Below are 23,901 nucleotides of genomic sequence, written 5' to 3' on the forward strand. Positions count from 1 at the left end.
TTTGGAGCTTGAAGAGTGAGAATTTGAGCATGGACATTGGAGATCGAGGGAGGGAGAGGAGGGAGATCGAGGGGATGGAGGCTACCTACACAAAGAAGATGAGAGAGAGTGAGAGTATGGGCTCGAGAGGGAAAATCATCAGAGAGGATTTCATTATTGTTGTCTCATCTTACTAATATTCTCTCATCCCTCCCTCTCTCATTGTTCCCTCTCATCATTCTCTTTTTTCTTTCACATAGTTTGTCTCGGGGCGTTCTTTTGAGATATGGAAGAGGAGGAAGAGGAGGAAGAGGAGGAGAAAAAGTCAGATATTTATTTCCTCTTCTCTATCTTCTTCTCTAGACTAGCTCGTTTGTTGAGTTTCATTTAGTTTTGTTTCTCAATTTCTGTTCTAAATCGTTTGATTTTGAAGTTGTATATAATAAGAGATACTATCTTCATCCTCATCTTCATCTTTCTATATATACATATATACCATCAAACTACACTTTCAAAAACCGAGCAGAACCTCAGCGAGAGCGAGGACAAAGAAATTAGGGGAAAGTGGAGGGGGAGTAAGGAAATTGGCGCATTTTCTCAAGAGAATGATCTCAATCTCCAGTATACATGTACATAAACAAACATCATTAATCCATAGATAATCATTGTCAAAAAGGAGAGCGGGAGAGGGGATCCTGTATATGAGATATTCGGTTCATCTATGATTTATTCAGATTTTAGATTTTAGATTTACTTATATTCTATGTGTGTAGGGGTTTCTTTTCTATAGTTCTATTTATATACATGTCTGTCTGTCTGTCTTTCTGCCTGCTTGCTTGCTTGCTATATCGTTCCCAAGATGTCGAATGTACAATAATTACATTCAATTGAAAAACGCCGGTGTGTAAATCATTCCTACCATATGGTATCATATACACAACTTCATTCTATCTTTTTAAATCGCATAATCGCATCTAATCCCACCCCCAAACAAACCTCACTCTCCTCACAACAACAACCACCCCACAACCGCCCCTAAAAACCCCACCCCGCACCCACCAATACTCACCACTCTCCCCGCCGCACTCTTCTCCGGCACATTCCCCGTCGCCTTTCCGCCCAAATACCAACTCCCAATATCCGTCAACTGCCCATTCTGATCCAGCATCGTCGCATTATACCCCACATTACTGACGCTAGATCTGAACGATCCGAAATACGAGTAGCGATCTACGTATGAGAGACGATCGAAATATTCTGCGGAAGTGTTGAAGAAATCTTGGGTGGTGGGGAGAGGTTGGTCGTTGAGTGCGTATTCGGTGAGCCAGATGGATGTGTTGGGGTAGCTTTGGGGAGGGAGGTGTTAGTATGTGTGTTTGTGTGTTGGGAATAGAGATATGATAGGGTGGAATTGAGAAAGTGAGAAGTGGAAAGGTCAAGATATAAAGTGAGTGAGACAGGAGGGGCAACCAAAAAAAAGAAAAGAAAAACTCACGTGCCACGTATCTCCCCCATAAAACTCGCTAACCCCTCAAAATTTCCATACCAATGCAGCGGGATAAAGTCCACCGTGCAATTCGTTCCTGCATCCGCACAGGCGCTAAAGAAATTACTCAGCCAAGTAATTCCCCTTGGAGAACCCGTTACGGCAGGCGCTCCGGCCTTAATACCTAATGCGCGTAGCGGCTCAACTTGGCTGATCCAATTTGCAGCAGCAACCGAGGGGGAGATTGCCGATCCGCCCGTCGAGGAAGTTCCATCGGGTTCATTGTAGGTGAGAACGTGGGAGATATTGCGGCCGGTTGCTACGAGTGCTTTCATGTCGGTAAGGAAGGTGGTCGAAGTGCCCCAGAGCATAGGGACGAATTCAAAATCTTCTTGCGTGGTGTTGGAGTAGGCCGGGGAGGCGGCAATGCCGTAATTGTAGTACCATGAGAGATCGGAACCAGGTTGTACCCAGACTTGGTTATCGTTGGGATATTTTGAATTGGGGACGAAGACGAGACCTCGTTTCGACGATGAACCAACGGTGCTATCGTCGTCGGCGGCATAGATGCTGGTTGTATAGCTTGTAGTTGCTAGGAGAAGAGTAGTGCTGAGACGCATTGTGATAATTGTATGGTTATCGGGTGATATGATTCGGTATGATCGAGTATATATATATATATTGACCGTCGTTCAATTGAGCGTCCTTCAATTGAAATATTAAATGTAAATATTAAAATAATTGAAATAACAAGAATACTGTATACTCCCCAATAATAAGAATAAAATGTATAAACCCAAAAAATCAAGATATCTTCACGATGTACCTTCTTGCTAGGGTCAAAACAAGGCACAGATAGATACCAAGTTTATCAAATGAATGTAGATATGAAGAATAGATCGATAGCAATTCTATTATGTTCGTCTTTGCAACCACACAAATGAATATGGACAGAAAGAAGAAAAGAAGAACGAGAGATAAAAAGACAGAAGATAGATAGAAAGAAAGAAATACCCACAGGACATCTATACCTTAAGGTAGTACTTTTACTATCTCCAGCTGAAAAGCGAGCTATCCACTAGATAGCTTCCCAATCTTCTCTTCATCCGAAGCTACCTTACCTTACCTTACCTTGGTATTTTTTGTCTCTTTACGTCGTACCATTCGCATATATTGATTCGAAATCATCCAGGAACATTTGAATGGTTGGATGAAAAGAAATGGAGAGTTGCTGAGTTAAGAAAATGATAAGGGCACGGTCCTGCCTCGGTTCTCTCGATTTTTGTTAGTGACAGCGCTAAGATAGTTTCGATCTATTTTCAGTTTCTTGAATTTTTGACATGCTTATTTTTATTGGATTTGGGATGGGTTATATATACATATATATAGATTTTTAGGTGGGTATTTATATTATTATTATATATATAATTTATATGGAATGGACGAGTAATTTGAATGATGATAGGAAGCTTCTAGTCTTGCAATTCTTCTGGACTTGCAATCGAACATATTTGCATGTATTTAAGATACCTCTCTCTACCTACCTACCTACCTACCTACCTACCTACCTACCTACCTACCTACCTACCTACCTACCTATCTATCTATCTATCCATTCACCTATATACCTCCCCACTGTATACATACATACACATACATCCCTATCCTTCAGCTCATATGCTGGCCTCCTCCAGACCCAACATTCCGAGACCCGGGAGATACCTTCGTTACATCCAAGTGCAGAGTGAACACCACACAGGACACAGGACACAGAACACAGGACACAGAACAGAATACAAAAGCCATCCCAAAAATAACTCACCATATCATCTCCTCAATCCCAATCCCAATCCCAAAAACCAAGAACCAAGAACCTTGACTCACAAAAGCACCACACCACATCAAAACACCAAGAGCCATTCTCGAGCCATTCAATTCTAGCACAGACTCCCAATCCAATCCAATGTCCAACCTTACTACTGCAGGAACAAAGCACTAATCTACTCCATCTCATCCCATCTCATTTCATTACATGACACTATCCTCTAGTTTCCCATTCCATTACGACTAGTAAAAGAAAATAAACTTCGTACCTGCATTCACGCCATGTTGAGAGATCAATCTAACTCTCATCTTTAAAGTTCATCCCCATCACTATCGCTAATTTTTTCCCACTCCATACACATTACACTACACGCAAACATACATAGAATTTCTATATACTCGTGATATCACTACCTAGATATTAAAAGTATGACACATGACTAGGAATGAAAAGAACACAGTTTAGAGGTTAGAAATCATCTTTAGCTACCTATATGAATCATGGCGAATACTTACGCTATCGAAGTATCGAATTCTTGTCAATTTCTTGGTTCTGGGTCTCATCGGGGTTTTCGGATTGGATTGGATTGGATTGGATGAGTCTAGTCTGATCTACAATAGTCTGATGTGATTAGAACGATAATCATGAAAGTAGATGATCTGATTACAATGATAGATACCTAGGCGGGTAACTAGAGTCGAATTGTCAAGTTAGAAAAAAAGGCCAAGTTAACGTTCTCGTGATTTGGCTTGATCGATTAAACATTCAAAACTCATAGCCGATGATGTTTAAATAAATTTATTATCAATTGATTGATATACAACTACTATACTGGTAGTATAGAGTTAAATACCTACATCCATGGGAATCCATGGGCGATGTCTACATATTATATACACACTACCTTATATAACCCTGCACCTAATATTTGAAGTATGAAAATCAAAATTGACCCTCTATATACTTATTACAACTATATACCGTATATACCCAGCTGGAGATCAGAGAAATGAAATGAAATAAACCGATTTGGAATCGAATCCATTGAAAAGGATTATTTACATTTATCTATATGGATATGAACGAAAGTGCTTATTAGTAAAACTAAATATATAGAGTCTATCGATCGTCTAATATTCATATATTGAATATCGAATTCGTTTTCTTACAATCTTACATACATACATTTCTAGTTTCCCGAATCACAATTACAGTTTTTTCTCTTTGATATATTTATTTATAATTTACTTTACTTTATTTTATTTTAATGTTCCAGATCATAGGTAAGTTAGATATTTACTATAATCTTTCTTTCAATTGCACATGTAATGTAATCTTATATGTTCATATACTTACCTATCTAGATATATAACCTACATATTAAGTAGATCTCCCTAACCCTCACTTAACTACAAAATCATAGGAACTGTAAGAAAGACTCGAGATCTAACATCTATCCCACGCGTCGCAACACCTTATCTAGAGTCACCTACCCATCACCAGCCTGGGAAGCACCTCGTATCGTTGTAGCCGAAGAGCAATCGTGTGAGATGTGATTCGTCGAAGCGGGAAGGGTATCATATGAATGCAGATGATGGCGATATTTGATAGAAAACGTATTTTCTCTGGTACCTGCCCTTCCATCGATTATTCCTCATACTAGCATCGAAGAATTCCACATGGGCTGTCCCTCTTCGCTTGTAAGATCCCTCCCTTATTCTCAATCTCATCTAAGATGAAAACCCCAAACGACCCAGCAAATGCCTAAGCGTCTCCTCTCCCCTACTTCTCAGTGCTATTCTCATATTTTTGTCTCAATTATGTTCAGGAAATTTTCATTGGTCAATCTCCACGGTGATAGGGCATTCGAGAGTTGATCAATATTCGCTAGAATCTCAATGCTGAGAATATTACTTGGCCGCTTCATATCTATCTCTTGTAGCGCTTCCTCCCATGCCTGTACAACTTCCCAATCAATGTCTGTACCTTTTTATCGAGCCACTCGATTTGGAAGAGGCGAAGGAAATATATCTGTGAGTTTGGAAGTGCGGAGCAACTCAGCCTCTGTATCCCTAAACCAACTCAAAGACTAACTGCCACTATTACTAAACAAATAGAAGAACTCATATACCAGGTGTAGGATACTAGCAAATTCGTGTTCGAGGAGTGCAGTGATACGACCCATAGCAGAATCATAATACAGGTTTTCAGAGACTTCAGTCGTTGTTAATCGCATGTTCACAGCAAGAATGGAAAAGATTCTTACCTAAATCTCCATATACAATAGACTTTTCTTACTTCATACATAAGAGTTGAGGCCCCGGCTTATCGCACACCACTCATTTTTCAATCTAATTTTTTAAAATATAATAATAAATCAATTACACAATATAATCTTATAAAACTTGAGTATTATATTAATAAATAATAGCTAATCCTTATATTTCAATTATATTTTTAATCTTACAAATCAATCTTTCAATATATAACCTGAAATCTAAGGGATTCATTTTATTCTAAAAAACTTGTAATTTATATTTCAATTCCTTTATAAAAGTAAATACAAATAATAACTTTTTTAATTCCTCTTTTATTTATTATTTTTTTTTTAATTAAATTAAAATTTGGAAAGAAAAGTAATTAATCAAAACCTTATATATTATACTTCAATTGAACTTTATAGAAATATTTAGAATATACCTTAAAATTATTCTTTATAAATATATATTCAAATTCTAGTTTATCAAATAATAGGAATATAATAGGTTTAAGAACTTATTATATATATATTTTAAAGATAATACCTTTATTGTTTTTAAATCGTTCCAAAAAAATCAATGGAGATTTATAGTTTTAGCTGATTGTATTCTATATTATTATTAATATTTTTTTTAATTGATATATTGATTTAATATAATCAATATGTCTCTTTTTATTAATCTATTTAGTAATTCATATTCTATCTGCTTTTTCTAGTTCGAAAATACTTTTGTTTGATTATATAATTAATCTCCAATCTTTTTTTTTTAATTTAATAATAATATTACTAGTTTCTTATTAATAATATTTATATACAAAATCTAATCTCTTTTTTACTTATATTCTTGAAATAAAAAGCTTAGGATATACTATACACTTTTTGTATCTATATTAACGCAATTCCTTTCGAATTATACATATTAAAGCCTTAATATTAAGTATATTTTTAATCTATTTGAAAGTCATTCTTCTTTTATTCCAATCTTTAATAATTATTTTTATAATTTAATAAATTTTTTTAATAATTATTATAGATTTTTAATAAATCTTTCTTTTTTGAATTCTTTTAGTTGAATTGGATTTAATTATATTTCTTATAGTAAATTATAGTATATTTAAATTTGAAATAATTTATTCCTAGGATTTTTTATTAATCCTAATTTGAATAATTCTAGAATATTAAGAAATATATTAATTTTAATGAAATTCATAATTATGTTTTTTATAATTATATTTAACATCCATTTTGAATTTGAATCGAAAATAATGAATTTTAGAATAATAATTGAATTTTTAAAATAAGGTGTGTGAAATTAGGTGGTTACCCTAATCTCGCTTAAATGTGTGATAAGCCGGGGCCTCAACTCTTACATTGAACATTAGTACCAACAATCCCATCTCAATAAAAACATCAACACACTTTCAAACCCCATCTCTTTTCCAACCCTAAAAATACAAATTCCCATCTACCTTCACAAGCACTACTTGCAGAATCCCTACAACACTTTCCAAAACATCCCAAGCTTCAACACCAACACTGATCAAAGGCCCACGCACAACCACACCACTACCATCAAAATCCGCATCCCAAACCCACGAATACTCCAGGAGCGGGTAGTCCTGCAGTGCATTCACGAACCGCGCTATTTGTTCCAGAATCACTTTCTCCGAGCACGAGGCATCGCTTCAAAAGCCTCGGCTAACGGCTCCCCGGGCGTCAGCTCTTGTAACATCCAGCCTACTTGAATACCTACGACTCGCGCACCACAGCCAAAAACCCGTGGGATAACAGGCCATATCGATCAAAATTTGATCTAACATCCCGTATACTGAAAAACTTACACTTCAGAAGATTTAGAATCATTGTAGACAGACAGAAAAATTTGGATCTGCACACCTTTATGAACGTTCTTGTCTGTCGGTGATCATATATGCTTAATATATCACATTAGTTGAGTATTTGCGATGTTTGCGAATGGAAGTTGAAGTGCTTATTAGTCAGACTGTATAATTTTGCTTTTTTAATTTATTAATCTTCTTACTTACCTGAGATGCTGTATAGTACTTTTTCTAAAGTATAGATAGGTAAGGAAAAGTCTTTTGAAAAGCATTCATAAGGGTTCTTGAGGGGGAGTGGGGGTGTGAGTAGATTCCCTCCACCATCCAATTGAAACTAAACGCTGGTAAATCTAGATGCCAACTACTTCATCATCAAAATATACAAGTATCAAAAGTACACACGTAGCCAGTTACAGAACTCGAGATTCGTGTATGGATTTAATAACTGAATCTTCCAGGCGGGAGAAGCCTCCATCAAGTGCTAGCTCTCCCTCAATGCTCTACCTTTTCTATACACTCGAATTCACAATGTATCTGCTATCTAGGGAAGAGAGCATATCCTAAAGATATCAAAGGCAACCAAAAATTTCAATATCGACTTATTTTCTGCCTAACTACTTCCCTATCCACCTACCTCCTCCAATAAATCTCAGCATGAATAACTAGCCATTCAATCAAGATACAATTTCATTCCCCAGCAATTTCCCAATCTCCTCCGCAATCTCCATGATTCTCTCCTCAGTCAATTTCCTCCCAACAATCTGTACAGCAACTGGTGCTCCGTGATATGCCTCCGGATCATCTATTCACACATTAGTGAACCACTTCTGTAACCACGACCAAACCCTCCCTAGAATAAAAGAAAAAAGACTTACATTCCCCCTGCACCACTCCATCTACCTCACTCAACCCCTCATAGCCCTCTTTCTTCCTATCCACCCTCTTATCCGCAAACAATACCGGCACTACCACGCTCGTAAAATCCAACAAGTTAATCACATTCGTAAACCCATAATACACAAACCGATCATGACGAATGGCCGCCGTCGCCGACACAGGTGCAACAATCGCATCGATTTCCCTGCCGAGTTTCTCCTCCATAATTCGGAATTGCTCGAGGTATTCGCATTGGTATGCCCATCTTTGAAGATTGATGTCCCAGAGTTCGTTGAGGGAGAGAGGGGTGTCGGTTGTGTTTGCGAAGTCTTCTATATTGGGTATGGGAGGCTCGCCGGATGCGGAAAGGTCAGTGCGAATGTCCTTGGTTTTGTTTAGTGAGGAGGTCGGTAGGGGACTTATTTATGATTGTTTTACCTTTCCAGCATCTGAACTATATATTTTGTTGAGGAGATCTTGAGCATGGTCATGTTTGTAGGGCTTCCATTCGAAGACTTGATGCCCATTCTGTTTCAGACTATCGACTACTTTTTTGATTCCACGGAGAATTGGAGGATGAGGTAGGACCTTAGTACTTAGTTAGCATTTCGTCGATCCTAAGTATTCGTTCTGTCCAAAAAGGGCGATTAAACACTTCCACCCAGCTGTATCTACTTGAGGTCTCATCTCTACCGCCGCCATAGTCGGAGATCAAATCCATCCCCATTAATTGTGGCAAATGAACTGTCAGAAAAGTGCTGAGGGCCTTGAAATGAATCTGACACATACTTTACCATCAAAATCATAATATCCAATCGTCAAGCTACCATCCGAAATTTTAGACTTTATAATATCGGCTTCCGATTGCCTCCATGGAATAGGAACAACTTTAGCATCAAATTTCCAAGGTTCTTCTGCAAGAACGGATTCGACAAATAATCGCATATCTATAAAAATCAGAAACTCAAACACAAAGAGTATCAAGAAAGTCCGTGGTAAGTTCAACATACCTGCAACTGAGTGTGTGATGGGACCACAAACACTATGTAGAGTCTCCTGACCCTCCATACTATTTGCCATCTTACCATAAGGAAGACGACCGTGACTTGGACGTAAACCATACAAGAAATTGAATGCCGCTGGTACACGAATAGAGCCACCGATATCAGTACCGACACCAATGATTCCACCTCGGAATGCAATATTTGCACCTTCACCACCTGATGAACCACCGCATGACCAATTTTTATTATAAGGGTTCACCGTTCTACCGATAATATTATTAATCGTTTCACAGCACATCAAACTCTGGGGCACACTGGTTTTCATGTAAAAGACGGCCCCGGCTTTGAGTAAAAGCTTCACAAGAATTGAGTCGTCACCTTCGTATTTGCCAAGCCATGAAACATATCCCATAGATGTCTCTAGACCCTGATGAACACATAATAAGCATGAACCCTGTAGTAGAATCGCAACCTACTCACCTTAATTCTGAATTGATCCTTCAAAGAGATTGGTAGACCATGAAGTGGACCAATTGTTTTTCCCGTTTTCTTATAGTGCTCATCCAATTCCTTAGCACGCGCAAGAGCCATCTCAGGAAAGAATTCGAGAGCACAGTTTAGCTTGAAATCATTAACATGGCTCATATTTATCCGTGAACTACTCACAAGTTGATGCGCTAGAGCAGCTCTTTTACAAAATGCCGTTGTTACTTCAACGGAAGTCAACTCACCCTTTGCCATTTTGGCTACAAGATCAGTAGCTGATGAGTTTGTGATGGAAACCTCGTCAGTAGACATCACATCACCAATGTTAGTATTTTCAATCACATTATCTCCAGTAGGCTGGGATTTCAAACGCCATTCCGGAGGAATACTTGCGTCGATTCGATCTTTCTTATCTTTTGCAATCTCTTGCCAAGACATGATGCTTCAATTCACAGAACTAAATTGCGGTTGATATTTGAAGTGGTCCAGATCTCTGAAGGTCCTGGGAGAGAGTGTGAAATCTGAAAGAGTGGCAAGAAAGAACAGGAGGATAGCACGACGTTATCTGATAGTGGGGTCAATGTACCCAGTATGTTGTACCCTTGTAGGGCTTGAATTAGTGACTGTTTCTTGTGTGGGGAAGCTGAGATACTAGTATCTGTAGACCAGGTTTAGGCAGTGACTAATGATGCGCAGCAAATTTTGATATGAAGAATCGCATGATACTCAGGGGCATTGGAAGCAATATTCCACGAAAACGGTAACACATACAAAGTCTCATGAGCTCGATACAGGTTTCCAAAGATGTAGGACACATAATACAATAAGACCAAATCGAGAACCATAACCTATTAAAAAAGACTGGGGTTGAATGTTTAAAAGAGGACGCAAAATAGAATACAGCAGGGGAACCGGGGTGCCACACATCTCAAGCAAATCATTTATGGATAAAAGCAGAACCAAGCTTGTCGAATGGAAAGAATCTAGTGTATGGAGCATCTTATTACCAACGACAATATACCTGGTGCCTCATCTAATTAGATGTAGAAGTTCGAGCTGAAGGACGAGGTGTTTTTCTTGAGGATCCAGACTCGGACAATAACGGTGTACTCTCAACAGTGGTTCCACCTTCGTCATCTGTATCGTGTTCTCGCGAGCCTGCAATATACCCAACGATACATCTTCCATTGGACTGCTTAAAGTTAGTGGGTGTTTTTGAACCAACGGTGAAATGATTTCACTTACAGCTCCACCCTCATTAATCTGTCTCTCCCTTCTAGCTTTGAGTTCGAAAGATATTCCCATAACCAACAAGCATCCTTGTAAACACCCTGTGATCAGGAATACACCCCATGTACTCCAACCACCAGCTCCTAATCTAGCGAAAAGGCTCATGGACCACACAAAGCTGCCAGGAGTTTGAATACACATCATTGGTATACTTAAGCTTCCAATATGACCAAGATTGTATGTCAACCAGATTTGAGGTATATATTGGATACCTGCAAGAATTGTAGCTATTATACCCAATGTGTTGGCCCATACTCCAAGTACATTAGGATGAGCGAGTGCCAATGATGTACTGACAACGATAGTAACGAATCCATGGAAGAGACAAACCAAAGCTACCGTGACAGCTGTGCGCCATGTATGTTGTTGTTTGCTATCATCGAGTGTAGGAAGGGTCGGAGTTCGCGGGAAGAATACCATAAAAAGGACTAATCTATATGAAAGTGCTATTAGCATTTGATATCTTCATTGTGGGTGATCGCGTTGCGTACATTACACTGAAGCAAAACCATTGAACCCCAACTTGGGCAATACCAAGTAATCCTGCGGCACATTCAAAAGTGCTAACAATTTTGCAACATGCCACATCCGCGCGAGATGCCGGCAGGACTATTATGTTTGCAAAAGCGCACGTTCCAGATGTTGTACCGAGAAGAATAAAGAAGGGGGATATTCCCTCTGAGGTTTTGCGACTGATAATTCGATAATGTTGAGGTAAGTAAGAAACGAGGATTCCAATAAGAATGAAGCTGGATGAGGTAGATAAGTTAGCAAGTTGCCCTTATAAATGAACTGAGAAGTCTGAAGAACCTTGGAAGCTTCTTACATAGATACTGCGAGATTGATGTAGCTCACATCTTGGAGCTTTTGGCAGCGGTCTGATAAGTTATCCGTGATAGACAACATGATGATGAATTGTAAATTATGGATGAGATAGATGAATCTGCCGATGGATTATCAGAGAATCCAAAGCTTGCTATTCTTATGGTGATTGAGTTCAGATCATTGGTAAGTAGTTGTGAATGTTGATGTTTATCTCAAGTGAAGCTTTCAGAGAAATGCCATAGCTACCGGTCCCTACCTAAATACATAATAAGGTACCAACAAACATGGATCATCAACACGCTCAGACACGGTTCTCCCATGCTATCAGCTGATAGGAAGCCGTGAAACACAGGGGTAGCTGTTCTATGCGGCCGCATCGTTCCGTGATTACTAATCAAAATCTTCAAAATACCAGGAACCACCGGTGAGCCACCACCACTACTACCGCTTCACACCTCCAACAAACGGTGAACCCTTGGTACGACGGTGGACCCTTGAGTATTCGTTAGTGAGAATGTTCACTTCATGGATCATCAGATGCTCAAGTGGCCGTTCCCATTGGTGTATATGTTCAACCTTCCTGTACTATCTTTCCCTATTGTCTAGTACTGACTATCACAAAGTTCTGTTTCTGTTGATCTCTCAACATAGCATGATACAACTTTTTCATCCCACATTGTCTTAAAAATGCAAGAGACCGATGGCTGGTGAGAAGTTAGACATCCGTAAGTATATGGAAGTTCGATCTCTATTACAGCCAACTATCGAACAGCGAATTGCGAAGGCATCATTTTCAAAGTGTTATCAGCTTATTCCACATGGATCTACCATTCGAGCCTGCATAAACACCGATTTTAGTGTCGTTGACTGCATTTACTATTCATCCCCACTGTAACCCCAGCTCCGGAACTCAACGGTCTTCGAATATAATCCATCTTTGTCATCAATTTGAGTGATTCACGAATTCAACAAGTTCCTCTTCTTATCCATCTACTTGCCTCTACATTTGAAATTCTTCATAAGCAAAAGTTTCTCGATACTTCGCAAACAGCATCTGAAGTTATGAAAAAATCAATATAAATCCTTTCACCTAGCGTCAGTAGTACACTCACAGCAAAGACGGATCTCGTTCAAGTGATTTCAATCATTTTCAGCCCTTTTCACGGCTACATACACCATGATACTCAACACGACTAAAGTCCCACAAATGCAAAGTAGATCTTCCAAACGAAGTCGCAATCGTACGCTACTCTCATGTACGGAATGCCACAGGAGGAAACAAAAATGCAATCGAAATCATCCCTGTAATGATTGTCTGGAGCGACGTGTTCCACACAAGTGTCATTTTGTGATACCTTTGTAAGTGTCCATTGACATAAAACCAAGAACTTTTGTTGATTTAAAGGAACGAAGAAGAAGGAGGGATTCAAAACTTGATTATCAAACCACAAAAGCTGCTCGTGATCGAAGGATACTGGCAGGGGAGGAAATTCTACTTAGTCTTGAATCGGTCGACGATCTAAGAAGTATTGGATCATCTTGTGCATCCACTCGTGCACCTACATATTTGACACGGACTTTGTTCTCTAATCATGCTTCTAGTCATGATATAAAACTACAGGCTCCCTTCTGGCCCAATCTAACGAGTGGGATTCTGAATGGATTCGATCCATTCTCAATATTGCCAGATACAAGTGGAGATCCACTGCCCAAATCAATTCTCATAGAATACTGTAAGCAATTTATTTCTCATATGGGATAAGTTTTACTGATAACAGAAAGTTGTTAGGCAATTAGGTCCGTGGCTTGGTACATATGATGATGCTAAAGTTGTGGGTCGCCCAGCATACTCTTGGCTACCATTTGCTTTGCAACATCCCCCGTTATTCTATGCTACATTATTGGGCGCTGCCGTTCATCTAGACCGCAAAAGACCTATAAACAAACGCAGTTTGGTCTGGTACAAGATTGAGACTATGCGTTTGGCAAATAAGACAATGAATGTACCTCACGAAGCTGCTACGGATCAAATGCTTCTAGTAGTTTTAATCTTACTATACTTCAATGCAAGTCTTCACCTTGATATTCAAGTGCCAAGCTGACAGTGATCCTAGGTTGGTGGTGGAGATGGAGAGGAATACGAAATGCATCTTTTGGGTATCAACCAAATGTTAACCATTAGAGGAGGTACAGTCACTGTGCACTTCTATTAGCCGAAACTCCACAAAACGCGTTTTTTCACACGTTACACTCCCACAATCACATTTTATTATTTTAATTATACTTTCAATTTATAATGTATAATGTATTGAAGGTACACAAAATAATCCTTATAAGCATTTTACTCTATATATATATAGCAAAATAGTTAGCAAAATAGAAAAAGATCTTAATTTCTATCGAATTATAAAAAGCTTCAAACTCTTTTATAGAATTATATGATATACTCTCTTATAAGATTTAATATACAATAATAATATATATTTATTATATATTAATTAATCTAAATTATATATTAAATAAAACAAACAAATATTATTATAATATATATAATTGTTTTTAAAAATTATATATAAATAGATTATTCAAAAGGTTGGATTTGATTATAATATTAAAACTATTAAAAGGATTTTGATTAAATATGGTATAATTAATTGAAGGTGTAAGAAAAGATTAGAGTTTATATTAATATATATTGCTAAACAATTTAAATAATACCTAGCTTATAGGGGGTTAACAAATAAAGAATAGAACCTAATTATATAATTAAATAAATACTTTGTAGAATAGGGAAAAGGAAAAAGATTAGAATAATATTTTTGTATTAACTTTTAGAAATAAAACTCAGAAATAGTCAAAATGTATAATACAAATAAAAATATAAAGATTATATACTAAAAAAGCTTTTAAAATACTGAAAAGAGTAATCTATATATAATAAATAGGGATTTTGAGAGTATAAAATATGGGTATAGTATTAAGTTTTATTTCGAGATTCTTAAAGCTAAAGTAGGTCCTATTTTCAAAAAGCTTGATTTATGTCACGGTCATGGACTAAAGGGCTCCATTAGGCACGTGATAGTAAGCCCTCGGGCCTACCGTGTGCCGAAGGGAGCCCGCACACACATATAAATTGTATAGTTTTCATAAGTTTAGAAGAATTAATGAAAAGTCTTTGTGCTACATTTCACCTAGTTGATTCATTGCTAGTATCTACTCTAACAATTTAGGATATGAATTTATATAGAATAATATTTTTATTTATTATATTTATAAAATATAAGATTGATTTTAAGAGAAGAAGATCCCTTTATTAAAGGATTAACCTTTTTATTCCCCTAATCTCAATTCTATAGAATATATATAATAAGCTCTAAAGATAAGAATATATAAAATGTTTTCTAATGTTATTATTAATAAAAGTGAATCAGAATATACTTATTAAAGGCTAGAGAATTATTTATAGATAGTTTGGGATATATTAAATAAAGAATTATTTAATAATTTGAGAGTTAATATATCTTCTAGAATTGAGACTTGTATTATAACAAATGGTTAATATACTAAATATTAATAGATTAAAAATCAATAATAGAATAATTTTTATATATATTAATAATATAAGAATACATTATTCATTTTTTCAAATTTAATAATTTTATAATTCTTAATTGATTTAATATTTAATATTGAAAAAGGGTGGTGCAATATGTAACACCATAAAATAAGCGGGGGCGGATATAAGTGGCCTAGTACTATATGGGCAATCTGGGAATGAGAGGTATGATTAAAAACTGGCTGGGAGTTTGTTACGGCCCTTGGCATTATGATTGGCACTATGGTCTTTTTGTGGATTTTTATGGCATCAAACGACAATCGAACATGTGACGAGATAGTCAAATTCCAAATTTCGGTTTGCAAGACTGTCATAAAGTTTGAACTTCCAAAACTAGTCCTTCTCGAATCACATATCATCAACCAAGCCAATAACTGTCTGCAGCCACTTTACCTTACAAACTCTTCTTCCAATCTTCCACGGTCAAAACCTCATTTGCAAACAACGGCCAGATAAGATCAGTCGCAGCATCCTTTACCACGGTATTGAAGCCTGCCGTTGCATCTTTAAGCATAGTTACATGATATCCCCTAGTACCGCCATCAGTCACTGTCCAAGACAAACAAATCCAGAGTTAACTTACAATTCATAAGCATATCTTGCTGTGGATTCCAAACAAGTATTTGCCGTCAATCCAGCAAAGATGAGATGGGTGATGTCTCTTTGCTTCAACTGGTAATCCAAATCGGTGTTTGAGAACGAACTATTTCTCTTATGTTAGTCACCTTCTCTTTCTCATCCACATCACCAGAATGTACGACATAATTCATACCTGCTGCACCAATGTTTACTAACAACCACATCTCCATTTCCCTCCACATCTGGCTCCAATCCTTCATAAATCTCAACCCCCCATGATCCCTCCTCAAAAGTCTTGTGATCTCTTTGGCCCTGCTGCGTCACAGTTGGATGTTGCCAACCAGCTAGAAATCCTGCCTTTACCTGTTGATGCAAACCATAATAAATAGGTATTTTCTGAGCACGAGCAGTCGTCACGAGATTCTGGAGATGAGCAATGGTGTTTGTAGCGGCGATAGATTCGGCGAGAAGATGATAGACTTTGCCTTTGGGATGGAGGAAGTCATTATAAGGATCGATGAGAACGATTGCGATTTTGTTGGTGGATGACATTTTGGGGGGATTAGTTGGGTGTATGTAGGAAGTAAATAGGTATTGTGGTTGAAGAATGATGAGTTGAGAAAGTTATTGGAGTTGGATTGAATGAATTGAGATGGAATGGACTTATCTTGTGTCTTTATGCATCTCTTCATGAGCTGATTATACATAAGAGAGCACCCCTGATCAATAGACTAATATCGGCTTTTATGCATGCACGTTTAGTGGAATATTGCAAAGCACCATATTCTCCTTGCTTTGTCAACGGATTATTTAAACTTGATACAAATCATCGCCGCCTACATACAAATTGCCGCATCTAGTATCGGATGATACACCTTATTGTTAGATTGTTAGCTTATATGGCTGGGATTCGGAGAACACTAAAATCGGTATTAAGGCATGATTAGATGATGAAATGCGGGGTGCACACAAGGCTGAATATTGCCAATGAAATGGATTGTTTGAGGCTTGGGGATGATGACTGTGCGGTTTATGTTTTTTTGTTTGATTATTGTTTTATCAAGATCGGTTAGTTGCTGTTTGTACTACCTGTATATATTGCTATGAAGTTCAGTGTAAAGCAGAACGTTTTTTATTTTTTGTTACACCATCTGCTGATACGTTTGCATTGCATACTCTAATTTTTGGCACGTCTAAGTAGGCGAGGAATGGTTATCTTCCATCAAAGACCCTAACTTCAAAGCAATCTACTTTTTGAGCGTCATACTATTCATTCTTTATGTCATTAGAAGATGAATTTCCTATCTCTTCATGATGATTTATAATTCATAGTGGTTCATTTCCCTCAACAATTTTTTGTCAGACAGTCAGTCAACTTTGTGACAGCAGAAATCTTGAAACAAGCGAACTTTATCACTCGGAAAGACTGAGCTACCACAAACGGTTCGAAAGGTTCTACAAAGAGCGATTCGTGCTCGAAAATGTTGTGCATATTGGCTTGAGTCATCCAAGTTTAGGAACCAATCTTCGAACAGAGGTCATCAACATTTCATTGAACTTCCACAAGATATTCTTAGTACTCTCGACCAGAGCCAAAATGGCAGGAGACATCCGAATAGCACCGATGTTCCATGCAAGACCTCAAGAAAACGCCAAGACACAGAATCTTCTTGGACCGAAATATCTAATATCTTTCAAAACCTTGACGTCGAAGACTGTTTGAAGGAAGACAGTGAGGTCGAAAATAATGAAGAAAATCCCGAGCCCAATGCTGTCACCCTGGACACTTGCGAACTAGAAGGAGAATCCTTGCAGATGAAGATGAGCATGATGATCTTCTATTTCTTTGAGGATCTTCATCGAATTCAAAATTTTCTACATGGAATATGGAAAAGATACAAGGATAAAACGCTGGATCTGCTCAGCGCTACCTTGATAACAAACACTGCATTTGAGTTAGTTCGTCGCAGTGAACAGGAAATCCTAGGCAATGCACCAAAGTTATTCTCAAAGAAACGATCTTATGACACCATTGCAGCTGTCATCTTCTACGCAAACGGACTCGATACTGGGAAGGATCCTACACAGAAAATGGATCTAAAGGAATGGCCACGGCCTACACCATTTGACGACTTCATATATCTATCTACCGCTCGCATTTTGATGAAATACGATAACCTTTGGAAGATGGAAGCCGCCTATCCCATTCCCTCACTTCCGTTACGGGCTGGCTACATCTCATGTCCGGAAATCCTGGGAACTCCTTATATGAATAAAAAAGAGAAGGAGGATGTTTTACTTTCACAACTCGTCATTGATCTCGACCTGTTCGACACATATAATAGACTGACGAAAGAAGATGAAATTCGAGGTCCAACACTATATGCACCCCCAGCCGCAGATGCTTTGACTGCTGGCTTACGGAAATTAAAAAATGAAGGACGCGAGGATTGGGGGATATTAGCTTGCAAAGGCCGACGTAGTCTAGATTCCTGTCTCTGGCTTCCAAAGGATACCGCTAGTGGTCACTGGTGGGATCCTAGCGATCTACATATGATTAAGAAGATAAACGAAATTAATTCCAGGTATACCGACTACACAATGTTCAGAAGACTCAAAGAGTGCTTGGCGAAATCCAACTGCTCAGAGCCAGATTGGGGCAAAGCGAATCAAAACGGGTCGACTTCTACAACGAGATTGGTCAATCGCTTGGATCAAGGATCAAGTAGCACTTCTGTCCTCCAACCAATGGCCAGCGAGAATACATACCACACCCAACAAGGAAACCTTCCAGGAGTACATTTCTCGAATGATCTAGTGCTAACCAACACCTATACTCGATTTCCAGAGTGCGGCTTCCGTCCGAATGGCAGGTTAACCCATGGTTGAAGCAAAAAATGGTTGGTAAGCATTGGCGCGATTACGAAAGCTGGTAATACCGAGACACACAATCAGCAACTCATTGAATGTGTCGAGCAGCTCGATATTCGATTGATAAAGCCTCACAGCGATTTAACGTTTCTCTACAAACAGAATCCCGTTTACTGTGGAATGGTTGCTCTCAGATTATCGACGAGCTACGACGAGGCTGGTCTTTCCCATTCTGATTTTCACCTCGTCATGACATTCGCGGCGCATCTGTATCAGGAATGTGTAAGAAACAACTTCGTTCAGAAAAGATGGCCGGCAATGGAGACAATTATAGAGCTACACAAGAAGGAAATCTTCAATGGAACCGTGCCAATGTCCGCAGACGAGGCATACAATATATTCTCCAAAAACTTCCACCTCTCTAAGGTTTCAAATCAAGAATATATCAGAGTGAAACCTTCACCGAGTTTGAGAATGCCAAAACTATCAAGAAATGCTCTCAGTCTAGCTATCCGTCCATTTCTAGAGCACCAAGCAACTTTCAACGAAACCACCAATAATCTCCAGAACCTAGTTCAATTCCTTCCATTGGCAGTAGTGATGAATAAAAAAAATCGGATTGCCAAACGACAACTCACTTCGTTATAATTTCTTCGTGTTTTGGAAGATTTTCTGCCCGATGAGATGCCAAAAATTCAATTCGATTACATCTCATTGACAAACATTTGTTATTCCCTGTTGGAGAAAGTTCGACTGGGAATCGATCCTACTGGAAAACAGGAACCAAAGCGTACATCGCCGCGTAGAATAGAATCAGCATTCCTGTACATGACCTTGGATATACTATCTAAAGGAAGGACTGGTGGCGAAAATCCATTATTGAAGATTGCAGCGGGAGTATTCGAGAAGTTTTTGGAGGAGGAAATCTTGAAGTAAGCAGTAAAAGCGCATGGTGGTTTTATTTCAAAGTGCTTCGCATCTAGGGAAGCACCGTGATATTGGATAGTCGTGATTTAAAGAGGTGGGCAGGAATAATATTGGTTAGGTTGTGAAAGCAAATTGCCTTGTAGAGAGTAGTGAATTGAATTGATTACCAAAAACAACCATTATTTTGGTCTTCGCTTCTGAACACATCATTGCGGAGAGAAGAAGATTCCGACTTATTCTTATTTCGAATGTCTGGGTTGAGCTAGTTCCCATGGAACATAGATGCTGAGCACCAAGAATGAGTTCCTAGCCTACATAAACTTCTATCTAGACTTTCTTTGATGGCTCTCTGTTGCACATCTATGCAGGGATATAATATAAATTTAAACTCAGAATGATTCCAGGATATAGGAAAGTAAACTTCTAGCCCCGAATCTAAGGAACTCTATTTAAATACTTTCTTTGCATAAAAATGGAAAGACTTCTTACCAACCTCTACACTACCGATCGTTGCATATCTGTCTGCACAGGGATATCTCTATACTAATATTCCAATATGCTAATAGTTTACAATCAGCTCGATATTGCAGTTTTTACTTAATTTCGAGGAACCTAGACTAGAATGCTAGTTAGCTGCTAGCTCTTCCGGCTCCCAGCTAGAAGAATTTGATCACACACCACTCCTAGCCATATACCTCTCAGTTCCTCTTATTAATACCTAACGTAAAAAAAATGAAGCATATCTATACCAGATTCCCGAACGAAGTTTAAACTAAGCAATAAAAACAAGCCAATATCATTCAACTGAAAACCACAACGCAAACTTTTGCAAAGGGGTAAGTTTTCAAAATCGCATTCATAGCAGCTTGCTTTACATTCTTCACCCATACTCGTCTACAATCTTTGAATACCTAGGTACATATCCACAAGACTTTTCGGTTCATGATATTCACTATCAGAAATCCTCATCCTATATATAGAATGGTCGTGATCGGCTAATAAATCTCATCAAAAAGATGTTTTGTTGCACATCTGAATTCGGGTCTTGTTCGGCTCTCTCGAAATCGCGAATAGAGAGAGCCGAGAGACCACAGATATAAACCAGTCGTGATAGGCTGAATCCGTGAAATAAGAGTTTTGCTGCACATCTGAATTCGGGTCTTCCCCGGCTCTCTCGAAAGCGCGTCTAGTATTAAGAACGCGTCAACCGCATGGAAGAGCAGATTATTATGTCAGTTGACATCTGTCATTGATGTATCGATTGAAGTCCAACCTTTGGCCACTGGAATGCTCTCCGCACTGCCATACCTCAGCTGCCATATCTTGGCCACTGCGAATAATTACGGACGCATATCTCTCGCCAATGTTTGACCAACGACCGACAGACCCAGACTTTTCAGATATGCAACAAAACCTCTCAATCAAAATCATTCGCCACTAAAGACTCTCATCTCACATGTAAATTAACCATGATAGGCTAAGAATTACAATTAAAAGGATTTGTTGCACGTCTGATTTCGACGGTAAAAGTGAACTGCTACTATTCCTTCCTAGGTAACCATCCTATCCACCTCACCAAGCCTTAGCCATCTACCCAATCTCAAACCAACACCCAGCACAGACTCCATCTATATTCACCCCTCTCACAATACCTCCAAAGAATATATTAACATCATCCGCCAATAGAAATCACGAATTGGGTTTTTAGAAGTGCAACAAAACTCCTCGTTGAAGAAAAGAGAGGCGTATTCACTTGCGGACCGTCTAGTATCGATATTGCATGCATGAGTCTTATTTACTTCAGAAGACCTAAATTCGTACGCTATATCATCTTGATTCTGCGTGGCGGTATATGTATGAATGCTACCACTAATAACTCTTCCGACGAATTTCACTTGCATGCCACATCGCCTAAGAAATCCAAACAAGCAGACAGGGGAACAACCTTGTCAAGATCATACATTGTTGTCCAAGTCGGATAAGATATGTAAAAGTAGGTGGCCATCAAACCCATCTATCTCCCTCAATGGCGATATATGAATCTCCACTTATACACATTCCAAGAGCACTGCATATCGCAGAAAAGTGTCACAAACACAGGTGCAAACTACTGAAATAACGACTTCATAGAGTGCCATTGCTCTTAGCTCTTTGAATGGCAAAATTTCAGGACTCAAACTTACTAAAATCTGAAAACCACGATTCATCCAAGGAAATACCATGCACTAGCATGGTAAGGCAAGAGCCCAAGTGAATTTGGTGTGATATCTACTAGAAAGCCTAGAAATGGATAGTTGACGAGGCTGTAATGTGAGAACTTTCTGCTATAAAGCATAACATCCAATAAAATGAGGATGATATAACAAGTTTCAGACGAGGGGAAATGGGGGATATCAACTAGCACCTCTTGATTCTCCGGCTGGCAGGAATCATCCAATGGATGGTATCAAAAGCTAGACGACAATGAAGTGAGTCGAGTTGAATTGGTTTGAAGATGACCTTTGATGTATCTTATGTATTAGTACATAAACTGTATATTGAAGTCGACTAGCTCTATTAAGAGTTTAAGAATCAATGCCGCATATCCTCTAATCGCGCCGTCATGTATGTTTGACACGTATGCTCCATCTATATACCATAACGCCTTGCAAATGCATCGTACTAGTTCCATGATTCCATGATAGCTTGTATATCCATCCATAATGTGTCTCCAATATGGGCATAAAATGAGTCACAATCTCCGTTATGCCCAATGCCCCTCTCAAACTATATGGACAACCCAATTGCGCACAAAACCTGCAAATACGAACCGATTACTCCAAACGATTCATTAATCCTTTCCTAACTTTCATATTGACAACCCCTCCAACACCAAATGCAGGCACAATTCTACATATTCTAGCCGCAGCACTAACACCCCAATTTTTCTTGATAATACTCCACCTATCTCCCCACGTAACACCTTGACCTCTGTTATATAAATCCAAGCCCAACAAATGCATAGGCGTACTCAAAAGTTGTACGGAAGCCGGGGCCAAAAATTGGGAAATTGTTTGTCCGCTTATGGATTTTTGTAATTCCTCAGACAGGTTCTTGTTGATAATTGGACCAAGCATTGGTGGTATGTTGAATGAAGCAAAAATGGTAAGACAATCACGAGCAGTGAAGAGTACATATGACGGAAGTGGTACAGGTCTTGGTGGACCGGATGGACCAAACATACGTGCAAACGTTTGATCTTTGAAAAGGCACAATCCGATATTTGCGGTCGAACTGGCAACGAATTTAGAGGTCCCAGATGTGACTGTGGATGCAGGTTTATTGTGTATGGTGGATGTAACAGTATCGAGGGTGTTGGCTGTTAAATATGTGCCTCCATATAACATACATATTAGAGCGAACGGTTTCGAGAAGATGAGACTATGAGGTCGGAGAATAAAGCTCTTGAGAGATAATCGTAATGATTCTTTGAGTGTCGCTTGACCCGAGGCATTTTGCATGATACCTCTGTTATAATATTAGCAATTGGCGCAAGAGTCAAAGAGTTGAAACTTACTTATCAATGATAGTGATAATTGGCGCAACCATAGTCGCAGCAGTGGCACCAGACACAAAATCCACGCCCAATCTATATGGCAGATTCTTTGTATTCCATTCTTGAGGTTCTGCTATAGGTTCTGCGAGTTCAGGACTTCGAGTCACTGTCTTTGGGTTGTCAATTTTCATAGGGGATTTTGGTGACTCCATCTTGTGTGAGTCTTCTTCGGATTTCATAAAGAAAATGCCATCAACAATCAACCAACGATCAATGTCTCTCTACAAAACGAATGATTGAGGAATGTAGGATCAATTGAATTCGGTATCAAATATATAAGAAGCAAACAATTGCTTAGAAGAGGCTTGAAGAATGATACCCAGGATCCGAGTAAATAAAAATTGTATCTCCGTACAATAATAAAGTTTCTTGAGTGGAGGCCGAAGTCGCACTGTGCAATCAAAATGTGAAGAGGGAAAAAAGCAATTGATAAGTAGAATAAGC

General features: G+C 38.5%; 7 protein-coding genes across 7 annotated transcripts; 2 read left to right on the forward strand and 5 right to left on the reverse strand.

The window, feature by feature from the left end:
- Positions 1-985: 985 nt before the first annotated feature.
- EAE97_005069 (uncharacterized protein) lies at positions 986-2,161 on the reverse strand (the record flags this gene model as incomplete). Its single annotated transcript, XM_038875581.1, has 2 exons — positions 1,475-2,161; positions 986-1,325 (listed from the first exon to the last, which is right to left on the reverse strand). The coding sequence occupies exons 1-2, from the start codon at positions 2,083-2,085 to the stop codon at positions 986-988; spliced, it is 951 nt and encodes a 316-aa protein (XP_038733938.1). The 5' UTR covers positions 2,086-2,161.
- A 5,901-nt stretch (positions 2,162-8,062) lies between these two features.
- On the reverse strand, positions 8,063-10,192 carry EAE97_005070 (uncharacterized protein; the record flags this gene model as incomplete). Its single annotated transcript, XM_038875582.1, has 7 exons — positions 8,063-8,190; positions 8,264-8,648; positions 8,703-8,852; positions 9,054-9,211; positions 9,275-9,695; positions 9,749-9,889; positions 9,935-10,192. 7 exons carry the CDS (start codon positions 10,190-10,192, stop codon positions 8,063-8,065), a joined length of 1,641 nt encoding a protein of 546 aa, XP_038733939.1.
- A 595-nt stretch (positions 10,193-10,787) lies between these two features.
- Positions 10,788-11,950, reverse strand: EAE97_005071 (uncharacterized protein; the record flags this gene model as incomplete). Its single annotated transcript, XM_038875583.1, has 4 exons — positions 10,788-10,946; positions 11,000-11,477; positions 11,536-11,793; positions 11,871-11,950. 4 exons carry the CDS (start codon positions 11,948-11,950, stop codon positions 10,788-10,790), a joined length of 975 nt encoding a protein of 324 aa, XP_038733940.1.
- A 1,096-nt stretch (positions 11,951-13,046) lies between these two features.
- EAE97_005072 (uncharacterized protein) lies at positions 13,047-14,191 on the forward strand (the record flags this gene model as incomplete). Its single annotated transcript, XM_038875584.1, has 4 exons — positions 13,047-13,228; positions 13,283-13,602; positions 13,652-13,935; positions 13,984-14,191. 4 exons carry the CDS (start codon positions 13,047-13,049, stop codon positions 14,080-14,082), a joined length of 885 nt encoding a protein of 294 aa, XP_038733941.1. The 3' UTR covers positions 14,083-14,191.
- A 1,524-nt stretch (positions 14,192-15,715) lies between these two features.
- EAE97_005073 (uncharacterized protein) lies at positions 15,716-16,991 on the reverse strand. Its single transcript, XM_038875585.1, has 3 exons — positions 16,258-16,991; positions 16,069-16,188; positions 15,716-16,015 (listed from the first exon to the last, which is right to left on the reverse strand). The coding sequence occupies exons 1-3, from the start codon at positions 16,614-16,616 to the stop codon at positions 15,880-15,882; spliced, it is 615 nt and encodes a 204-aa protein (XP_038733942.1). The 5' UTR covers positions 16,617-16,991; the 3' UTR covers positions 15,716-15,879.
- A 554-nt stretch (positions 16,992-17,545) lies between these two features.
- Positions 17,546-19,583, forward strand: EAE97_005074 (uncharacterized protein; the record flags this gene model as incomplete). Its single annotated transcript, XM_038875586.1, has 3 exons — positions 17,546-17,550; positions 17,582-18,937; positions 18,974-19,583. The coding sequence occupies 3 exons, from the start codon at positions 17,546-17,548 to the stop codon at positions 19,581-19,583; spliced, it is 1,971 nt and encodes a 656-aa protein (XP_038733943.1).
- Positions 19,584-22,358: 2,775 nt separating this feature from the next.
- Positions 22,359-23,840, reverse strand: EAE97_005075 (uncharacterized protein). The gene is made up of 2 exons (XM_038875587.1): positions 23,419-23,840; positions 22,359-23,369 (listed from the first exon to the last, which is right to left on the reverse strand). Exons 1-2 carry the CDS (start codon positions 23,634-23,636, stop codon positions 22,676-22,678), a joined length of 912 nt encoding a protein of 303 aa, XP_038733944.1. The 5' UTR covers positions 23,637-23,840; the 3' UTR covers positions 22,359-22,675.
- Between the last annotated feature and the right edge of the window lie 61 nt (positions 23,841-23,901).

The sequence above is a fragment of the Botrytis byssoidea genome, assembly GCF_014898295.1.
Source record: "Botrytis byssoidea strain MUCL 94 chromosome Unknown BBYS_008, whole genome shotgun sequence".
NCBI classification, from domain to species: Eukaryota; Fungi; Ascomycota; class Leotiomycetes; order Helotiales; family Sclerotiniaceae; genus Botrytis; species Botrytis byssoidea.

Coding starts and splice junctions, on each gene's coding strand:
- EAE97_005073 (XM_038875585.1), bottom strand. CDS start 16,616: ATGTCATCCACCAACAAAATCGCAATCGTTCTCATCGATCCTTATAAT. Junction 16,189..16,257: donor AGTAAACATTGGTGCAGCAG/GTATGAATTATG, acceptor TAAGAGAAATAG/TTCGTTCTCAAACACCGATT. Junction 16,016..16,068: donor GCAAGATATGCTTATGAATT/GTAAGTTAACTC, acceptor TGGCGGTACTAG/GGGATATCATGTAACTATGC.
- EAE97_005075 (XM_038875587.1), bottom strand. CDS start 23,636: ATGAAATCCGAAGAAGACTCACACAAGATGGAGTCACCAAAATCCCCT. Junction 23,370..23,418: donor ATTATCACTATCATTGATAA/GTAAGTTTCAAC, acceptor ATATTATAACAG/AGGTATCATGCAAAATGCCT.